This window comes from Rissa tridactyla, unplaced genomic scaffold (assembly GCF_028500815.1).
Source record: "Rissa tridactyla isolate bRisTri1 unplaced genomic scaffold, bRisTri1.patW.cur.20221130 scaffold_33, whole genome shotgun sequence".
Taxonomy (NCBI): domain Eukaryota; kingdom Metazoa; phylum Chordata; class Aves; order Charadriiformes; family Laridae; genus Rissa; species Rissa tridactyla.
Genome location: NW_026529545.1, coordinates 1,439,828 through 1,448,987, shown reverse-complemented (window position 1 = coordinate 1,448,987; position 9,160 = coordinate 1,439,828). Strand labels below are relative to the sequence as shown.

At 52.9% G+C, this 9,160-nt stretch overlaps 1 protein-coding gene across 1 annotated transcript; it reads right to left on the bottom strand.

The window, feature by feature from the left end:
• Positions 1-5,064: 5,064 nt before the first annotated feature.
• LOC128903402 (tubulin alpha chain-like) lies at positions 5,065-8,835 on the bottom strand. The gene is made up of 6 exons (XM_054187418.1): positions 8,782-8,835; positions 7,486-7,729; positions 6,705-6,847; positions 6,189-6,292; positions 5,686-5,761; positions 5,065-5,519 (listed from the first exon to the last, which is right to left on the bottom strand). The coding sequence occupies exons 3-6, from the start codon at positions 6,733-6,735 to the stop codon at positions 5,065-5,067; spliced, it is 666 nt and encodes a 221-aa protein (XP_054043393.1). The 5' UTR covers positions 6,736-6,847; positions 7,486-7,729; positions 8,782-8,835.
• Between the last annotated feature and the right edge of the window lie 325 nt (positions 8,836-9,160).

Genomic DNA, 9,160 nt, shown 5'->3' with positions numbered 1-9,160 from the left:
AGGTAGCATATGGCCCCAAACATCTAGCCGCTCTTAACAGCTGGGACTGATGAGGGAAGCTGAGGCCTCCTTGGAACTAAACCTGGCAAGGGAGGTCAAGGCCAACAGGAAAAGTTTCTTCAGGTGTATTGGAGGCAAAAGGGGAACTAGGAATATGTGGGCCCGCTGTTGAATGAGACAGGAGCCATGGGGACAGCGGATGCGGAGAAGGCGGAGTTACTGAATGCCTTCTTTGCTTCGGTCTTTACTGCTCAGGCCAGCCCTCAGGAGCCCCAGACTTTGGAAGTGACAGAGAAAGTCTAGACATAGGAGGACTTCCCCTTGGTTGAGGAGAATTAAGTCAGAGATCAGGGAAGTAAGCTGGATATCCACAAGTCCATGGGCCCCAATGGGATGCACCCGAGAGTGCTGAGGGAGCTGGCGGAAGTTGTTGATGGGCCTCTCTCCATCATCTTTGAAAGGTCCCGGAGAACCGGTGAGGTGCCTGAGGACTGGAGGAAAGCCAACGATCCTCCAGTCTTCAAAAAAGGGCAAGAAGGAGGAGCCGGGGAACTACAGGCCGGTCAGCCTCACCTCCATCCCTGGAAAGATGATGGAACAGCTCGTTGTGAGCGTCATCTCAAGGCATGTGGAGGAAAAGAATGCTATGGGCAGTAGTCAACACAGATTCACCAAGGGGAAATCCTGTGCGACTAACCCGATAGCCTTCTATGATGGCGTGACTGGATGGATAGATGAGGGGAGGGCAGTGGATGGTGTCTACCTTGACTTCAGCGAGGCTTTCGACACCGTCTCCCACAGCATCCTCATAGGGAAGCTTAGGAAGAGCGGGCTTGATGAGTGGACAGTAAGGTGGATAGATAACTGGTTGAAAGACAGAGCTCGGAGGGTGGTGATTAGGGGCACAGAGTCTAGTTGGAGGTCCGTGAGGAGTGGTGTTCCCCAGGGGTCACTGCTGGGTCCAGTCCTCTTCAATATCTTCATCAGCGACCTGGATGAAGGGACAAAGTGCACCCTCAGCAAGTTTGCTGATGACACAAAGCTGGGGAGGTGGCTGACACACCGGAAGGCTGTGCCGCCATCCAGAGAGACCTGGGCAGGCTGGAGAGTTGGGCAGAGAGAAACCTTATGACATTCAACCAGGGCAAGTGTCGGGTGCTGCACCTGGGGAGGAATAACCCCGTGCACCAGGACAGGTTGGGGCTGACCTGCTGGAGAGCAGCTCTGTGGAAAGAGACCTGGGAGTCCTGGTGGACAACAGGATGACCATGAGCCAGCAATGGGACCTTGTGGCCTAGAAGGCCAATAGCATCCTGGGGTGCATCTAGAAGAGTGTGGCCAGCAGGTGGAGGGAGGTCATCCTCCCCCTCTACTCTGCCCTGCTGAGGCCGCATCTGGAGTACTGTGTCCAGTTCTGGGTTCAAGAAGGACAGGGAACTGCTGGAGAGGGGACAGCAAAGGGCTACCAAGATGCTGAGGGGACTGGAAGACCTCTCTTATGAAGAAAGGCTGAAGGATTTGGGTCTCTTCAGCCTGGGAAAAAGACGGCTGAGGGGGGACCTTATCAACACTTATAAATAGTTAAAGGGTGGGTGTCAGGAGGATGGGGCCAGGCTCTTGTTAGTGGTGCCCGGGGACAGGACAAGGGGCAATGGGAACAAACTGGAACATGGGAAGTTCCATCTGAACATAAGGAAAAACTTCTTTACCTTGATGGTGACAGCGCTGGAACAGGCTGCCCAGAGAGGTGGTGGAGTCTCCGTCTCTGGAGATCTTCCAAACCCACCTGGACACGATCCTGTGCAACCTCCTGTAGGTGAACCTACTTTGGCAGGGAGGTTGGACTAGAGATGATCTCTAGCGGCCCCTTCCAACCCCTACCATTCTGTGATAGTGTGGTTCAGCTTCAGCAAAACGCTTTGCATGGTGTCCCTCAATATTCTTTTACCCAAGTTAGGGTATCACAGCCTGGATGGGCAGAGAAACAGGTGGATAAAACAGCAGTTGCATGATCAGGCTGAGGGAGCAGTGGTGAAGGGCTTGTCCCCTACCTTGAGGCCACTGGGACATACTGGGGCGTTGTGGGGCTGCAGAGGGGACTCTGCTGGGCTCTGTGCGTGCGGTTGAACACCTGCATCCATGACCCGGAGGAGGCAACTCTCCCGGCGTTTGTCGATGGCACTAAATGGGGAGGACCGTTCCTATGTCTTAGGGATGCCATTGAGGGGAAACCTGACAGGTGGGGTGACTGTCCTGTCAGGAGCTTCATGAGGTACAAGAAGGACAAAGGCCAGACGCTGCAGCTGGCCCAGCCTGGCAGCCTGCAGTCGCAGGGCCTGTGGACTTCCTGGCTGGGGAGTAGCTCTGCAGAGAAGGCCCTGGTGGTGCTGGGGGACAGGCGGCCAACCATGGTCCCACCATGCAAAGCGGTAGCAAAGTCGGCCAGCAGCGTCCTGGAGCATAGGAAGAGGAGCCTTGCCAAAAGAGTGAGGCGCACAATTGTCTCCCCCGGCTCACCACTCGTTAGAGCACCTGTATGCTACTGTGTTAATTGTTGGGCCTCCACTGGGGAAGGGAAGGAGGGAGGGAGCAGCTGGGTGGCTGCTGGGCTACTGGCCAGAGCAGAGAGAAGTCACCAGAGCGAGGAAGATGGGTGTAAGTGGGAGCGAGTTCAGTGGAGAGTCCTTTGGATGCTCAGGGGCTGGGGCACTTGCCTGGGAGGAGAACTTGAGTGAAAGGGCCTTGTTCAAGCTGCAGAAAAGGTGGCCTTGGGAACCTCATAGTGACCTGCTGGTCCCTACGGGGAGGTTTTCAGGAAGATGAAGCCAGTCTTCTAACAGTGGTGCTGGGCAGGAGAATAACGGAAAACAGTCAGCTGTTGGAATAAGGACCTTCTTATGACACCGGGATGAGTGGAGGCGTGACACGCCGGAGGGAGGGGACACCATCCCGAGGGACCTGGGCAGGCTGGAGAAGTGGCTCCGTGCCAACCTCATGAGGTTCAACCAGGCGCTCAGCCTTGCTCCGTCTCCTTCCCTGGTCCCTTCTGGCCCTGGGTGGAAGCTCGCGTGGTCTCCACTGCCCCTGCAGGTAGGTGCCCTCCAGGCCTCTCATCCTCTCCTTCCTCCTCCAGGGACACCCACATCTTCCCCACATGGCTCCACGTGCCCGCTTGTTCACTCTTGCCCCCCAAATCAGGTTCCTTTCCATAGCGGCCATGGAAAAGGTCCCTCAGGTGGCCCCCAGCTTCCAGGAACAGGCTGGGCTGATCTCAGAGCCATGGCCAACAGTAAAATCCTTCTTCCCCATTCCAGTTGTGAGCAATTAAAAAAGTCGACGCTCTTCTGCAACGTCTCTCCAATGTTTTTATTCAACTCCTTCCTAATGATTCCAAACAGGGTCTCCCCAGATCTTTTTCCAGTTCTCTAGAACCTCAGCAAGGGGCGTCCCCCTTTCAACGCTGACTGTTGACCCCACCTTTACTTCTATACTATATCATAAATTGCGAGATTAAACACAAGAGCATCCCAGTCTAATTCTGTCTGGAATTACCCGTGCCCAAGCCTCTTAGGTGAACTCGCCTCATTTGCCGGCAATTCGAGTGTTGGAAACGGGTCTGTCCAGAGGAATACCTGGCTCGTCCTCTCTCATGTCCTAGAGTGCCATCTGGGTTGCCAAAATCTGTTAAAGAATTTCACTGCTCGGGGGGTACCTCTAGGTTTGCGTTATTGACGACTCAGAGTTGGGCCATCTCCTCAGGGAGTGGCAAAGGCTGACAAGGAATATCTCGGTTATATACAGTTAAAACAAACATTACATAATTGGTATTTCTTTCCAAGAGGGTCTGGGTGTTCCCTTACAGCTTTTCAGCTCTCTAGTCTTTAGTAACTGCAAAAGTCCATACCGTTCCTCTGCCTCAGGTGATTCTTCATCGTCTCGTTCCAGTTCTCCTTTTGAAGTCGCAGCTCACTGCCGCGGTCTCTGGTCACCCCCGTCTCTTGTCTTCTTTAAACAGTCTTTACCTGTAGGATTCTTACAACCTTAAGACATTCTATTAATTACTTGCTTGTTGCGTGAAAGGGGCCAAGCGGTTTTGGCAGAAGATAAACCCCCTTGCGTTCTAACACTCCTCACCGAGGGGGGGGACCAGGTGTGGCTGGGTTTAAATTCGGAGTGATGCCCAATCCAGCACTATCAGTCCAATCGCATTTAATATGTATTAAACTGTTACGGTTTGGACACACTGATAGTGGGCTGCACCTTCAGTCTAGTCGTGCTCCTGAACCAGCACGGCCACTCTCGAGTCTTTGGTCGCGTTCAGTGAGAAACCGAAACGACCAGCTACTGAGACAGTGCAGTTTATTTAAACAACAGGTATATAGGATTGACGGTGATAAATACACTGTCTGCAAAGCACGTGCAAATGAGGGTATACAAAACACGCGACAAGGTTATAAACGATACAGCCTGGCTATAAATGTAGGAAAGAGAGTCTCTAGAGAGATTTCTAAGTTTCCCGAGGAAGCACTCGGTATGATCTAAGTCTTACCCACAGGCGTCCCTACGGGGGGGCAGAGAGGCTCAGCCCGGCGACTGATCCCAGAAGTCAGCGATGGAATTCTTCGCGATGGTGTCTTCCCTGGGTATCCCCCCTCTCTCGGGCTATTTTTATACTATTTGTTACCTTCAAGGTGGAGTTTGAGTGACTTTAGTCATACATACTTTTATTATGGTTGGTGTAAAATTCTCTCGCTTCACAATTAAAGGTAGAGTTTACGAGAAATTCAGGGCGCAGACTCAAGAAGGAGTGGTCGCACCTTGGAGGCGGGTAGCCTTCGGGATGGACGTGTGTTTTGGTATTATAATGACATTATAATGAGTAAAGTTCGCACAAAGGACAGCATTTCATCAAAATGTGACAAAACGCTGGCTCCGAGTATCGAGCGGGCAGCTAATTGGCAGCTCATCTGTATCATGGTATCATCCCATCCCAATCCCACGAGGAGTCTCTCCCCCAGCGCACAAGAAAGCTGAAGTGTTTGAAGCAGACGTTTTGTGGATGTGCTATTCCTCCCCTTCCTCCTCTCCCTCCTCTTCCACAGAATCCACCCCCAGCTCCTCATAATCCTTCTCCAGGGCAGCCATGTCCTCCCGGGCCTCTGAGAACTCCCCCTCCTCCATGCCCTCCCCCACGTACCAGTGCACGAACACCCGCTTGGCACACCTCACGTCAAATCTGTGGTCCAGGAGGGCCCAGGCCTCGGCAATGCCCGTGGTGTTGCTCAGCACACACACAGCGCGCTGCACCTTGGCCAGGTGCCCCCCAGGCACCACCGTGGGCGGCTGGTAGTTGATGCCCACCTTGAAACCTGTGGGGCACCAGTCCACAAACTGGATGCTACGCTTGCTTTTGATGGTGGATGTTCTTCTTATGGGTGTAAAACGTCTCTTTACATCCTTATGGATGTAAAACATCTCTTTAAACAACTGCTCCTCCACCGACGTCCAAATATCCGAGCCTAGGAATTAACCAGCGACACGCAAACTATTAGAATAGGCATCCCCCACCTCCAAAAGCCCCGGAAAGGGGTTAAAACTGCTCTTTTCCCTCACCCCAAAAGAACACTGTTAACACTCAGATCAGTCAGAGCAAAGGGAACAGCGGGAGCTGTTCTCCTCGTTTACCTGTGTAATGATAATCAGCCAGGGGATGGGATTCGGGTCTCCGAGGCGGCCCAGCACGCAGCATCTCCACTGCCTCCTGCGAGATTTAATAGGGAAAAAAGACGTAAATTCCTCCAGAGGAGGAGGAGCAAAAAGGGAAATTCTCGCTCCTCGTGGCGATGCAGCAGATGCCAAGGGGTGTTAAGTCCCTTCTTCGAAGAAGAGGGAGCAAAGCGGACCCGCTCGGGGCTTATCGAGGGCAGACCTCGGGTTTTATCTAATATCCCTTCATTCAGGAGTAATTCTATTCTCCAAATCGTCCCAGAATCAAACCAAACTCTTCGTGATGCACCAGGAGAGGGGTCTGGAAGCCCAAGAGACCTTAACGCGGTGACAGGCAGCACCCAAGCACCTCCTGCGCTTTCAGCAAAGAGATTCCGGCCCGCGCAACAGAAAACTCAGAGCGACTCCCAGCTCAAACCAGGAACAAAGTCCGTTCTTCATTAGAAATTGCCGCTTCTTACCAGCACGTCGCCTTGAGCCTCGTGCAGGCAATGCAGAGCCAGCTCCGCGTTGACCCGTCCCCCCGGCCCGGCGTTGGGAGAAGCCAAATGGAGCAGGTTTCTAACTACAAATGCAACGAAAACTGAGAAAAAGTCAAATTTTCCTGGAGAAAAGGGGCGACAGGAGAGGGAGGGAAAAGAGGACGAGCGCAGCAGAGACTGGAGACGAGGAGAAGGCAGAGAAAAAAGTCCGATACCCCAAACAGCTCTACTTTAAAAGCTCAGAGAGAAACCTCCCCTCTCCCGAGGGCGCCGCAGATGAGGTGGGACAGCTCCAAATGCCCGTTTTTCATGTAAGATGCTGCCGAGAGCGTCTCCTGTTATTCTTTAGACACCCTCCCACCAAAACCCAGCCATCTCCTTCCCTCGAACACGAAGGCGGGCAAGAAAAGGAGGGAGAGAAGCCTAAAAAGGTGCAGTTGTCAACCCGTCATATCCCTGGGTGGGGTGGAAGTGGAAAAAAAGCATTAGAAAAACCTTTCTCCTGCGTCTCCCGGTTGGTTTCCATGTCGCCCCAGGGTTTCCAGACAAGCGACGCTCCCTCTTCCTCCTCTTCCAAACAGGCCGGGTCCTGGAGGTCGGGAAGCTCTGCTTGGAATTGGCTGCCGACGTTGACGCGCCTGAAAGCGTGAGGAAGAGGAGGTGAGGAAGGCGAACGGGGAACAGCTCCAGCAGGATAAACGCACGGATACGTGAGGAGCTGTAATAAATACGGCCCCTGTTTCCCAGGAAAGCACTAATCGCTCTCCTCTAACAACTTCTCCAGCACCACCACGTTACCGTTCTGCCTCCTGAGTCCTCCTGGGCCCCATCGGGCAAGAGAATTGGGGGTATCAAAAAAAACACCCGAGAGAAAAATCATTCCGCCAAGACCATCCTTTAGCCTTCCTTGCCATCCTCAAGTAGTTTGAATTGCGCGTTTTTAATGCTTAGACTAAGTTTTTACCCCAAACAATGTCGCACAATCAAATCAGGTCGTGGGTTTAGGAGGAACTTAAACCGCAACTCCAAAGTGATTAACAGGTTACGTATTTCCCATAAATTCCACCAACAGGCCCCTGGAACCTTTACCAAGTCTGTTACCAATGGTGTTAATTACCACCAAGCCCATTCCTGCCACGTTGTTTGAGTAGAATTGGGGGGATTTAAGGGAGCTGTGACGCTGAGCTGCTAAAGTGGTGACTGGTGGCTCACAGAAGCCATTCCAGCACGGGATTTTTGCTAAATACACTCAAAAATGGCTAAAATCGCCACCCACCTCCTTCCCTGCTGGCAAATTCGTTGTCATGGACAGTACTGAGATGGGAATCAGCAGGCGGAGCCACCGTGACGTGCCCCTGAAGGCATCCCGGGTTTGGAGGGACGGTTTCCACCTCCTGCGTCCTCTGGCGATGGTTTCTGGGCACAATCGAGGGCACGGGGTGTATTTTCTGGCCTCCACGTCCTTCACATCCCAAGTCCCATCCGAATTGTTTCTCCGTTAAAGAAAATAACGAGAATTCCTGTTAAATAACAAGTGCTCAATGATTCCGTTTCCCTTTACCTACTGCTCCTTCCTTGCTTTGTGCCATCGCTCCCCGTGAAAACACCCGGTGGTGACCTTTTTTGGAATAAAACTACCTGACCGCAGTTTTTTGGCGGGGGAGGGGAAGCCAAAAAGTGGGGAAAATGGAGATAAAGGCGTGGAAAATTAATGGGAGGAAGTTGAACTGCTGTTTTTAAAAATATAATGTCATCACCCTCAGCGCTCGATCCGCCGTTCGTGCCTACTTGGGAAATGTCTGCAGTTCGTTTAGTGGTAAAAGGTGGTATATAGGGAAAAAAACAACCCCAAGATACCCAACAAATAACCAAAAAGCACTTAATCAACCCCAAACTTTGGAGATATTTAATCCTCAAACCGGCCTCAGCACGTTGCTCGGTGCTTCCCCGAAACACAATTTTGGCAGTGACCCCACCAGAGAACGATCTCTTAATGGCGCAAGGTTCGTTTAGGCGGACTCTTGATCTCCCTTTTCCCTCCCACTGGTGACGAGACGCTAATTATTTCCACTCACACCAACTATTTCCACTGGAGTGAGCCGTTCCCCTTCGAATTATCACTGACCTGGGCACCAGCCCGGCCCAGAAGCCAAGCGAAAGGCTCCGTCTCACGTTATTAAACGTCCCAAGACTTGAGCTCCTGAAATGATTTCTCAACCTTTGGCGCTGGATTAATCACTCAATGGTTTTCAGAGCGCTCTGGATGCGAGAGCTTCTGAAGTGCTGTTAGTGGCCAATCTGGAGCTGTCAACGCTAATAAAAAGCACGCACTTCATTCCTCGCATTACTCTACACTGCTCACTTTAGTATTAATAAAAATACCTTTCTTTAGAACGCTTCTCTTGGAGGGCTCCGGCCCTCAAACCACTAAAAATCCGCACAAAAACGAGCGCAAAACTCCTCGTCAGCTTTTCTGCACTGGCAGCAAATTTGCCTTTTCTGTGGCTTTGGCGGGGAGCATCTGTAGTGTCCCTGAACTCGCAAACGCGTCTCGCCCCAGGCGTGCCATTACCTGAGCAGCGAGCGGAATCAGCCGTGCAGGATTTTCTTGCCGTGCCGCAGAAGGTGACCCCGGGAAAAGAAGAGCAGAGAAACGAGCCTGGTTGTCACACCCAGCCAAGGGGGACGACCCGGGGGACCCCCACCCCACCTCTGCCCTCGGCAGCGGGGCTGGCACGGACCCTCTGCGCAGAGACAAGGGGCCTGGCACACATTTCACCTCGAGCCCTCTTCCTCAGCCCAGAGCCACACAACTCCCTCTCTTTCTCAGCCCCCAAAGCAGCCACGCCAGCCCCTTTGCCAGCCCCGCCAGCAGGAGTCCCGCTCTCCCTGGCAGGCCCCAAACCAGCTCCCCCTCTCTGCTGCCTCAGCCCCTCGGCAGCCCCCCGGGC

Bases quoted from the DNA above. Each gene is read 5' to 3' on its own strand.
- LOC128903402 (XM_054187418.1), bottom strand. From the start codon at position 6,735: ATGGAAACCAACCGGGAGACGCAGGAGAAAG. The intron at 6,293-6,704 runs GTTTTTCTAATG...TTGCATTTGTAG, and splicing joins CCGGGAGACGCAGGAGAAAG to TTAGAAACCTGCTCCATTTG. The intron at 5,762-6,188 runs GTAAGAAGCGGC...TAAATCTCGCAG, and splicing joins AGGCTCAAGGCGACGTGCTG to GAGGCAGTGGAGATGCTGCG.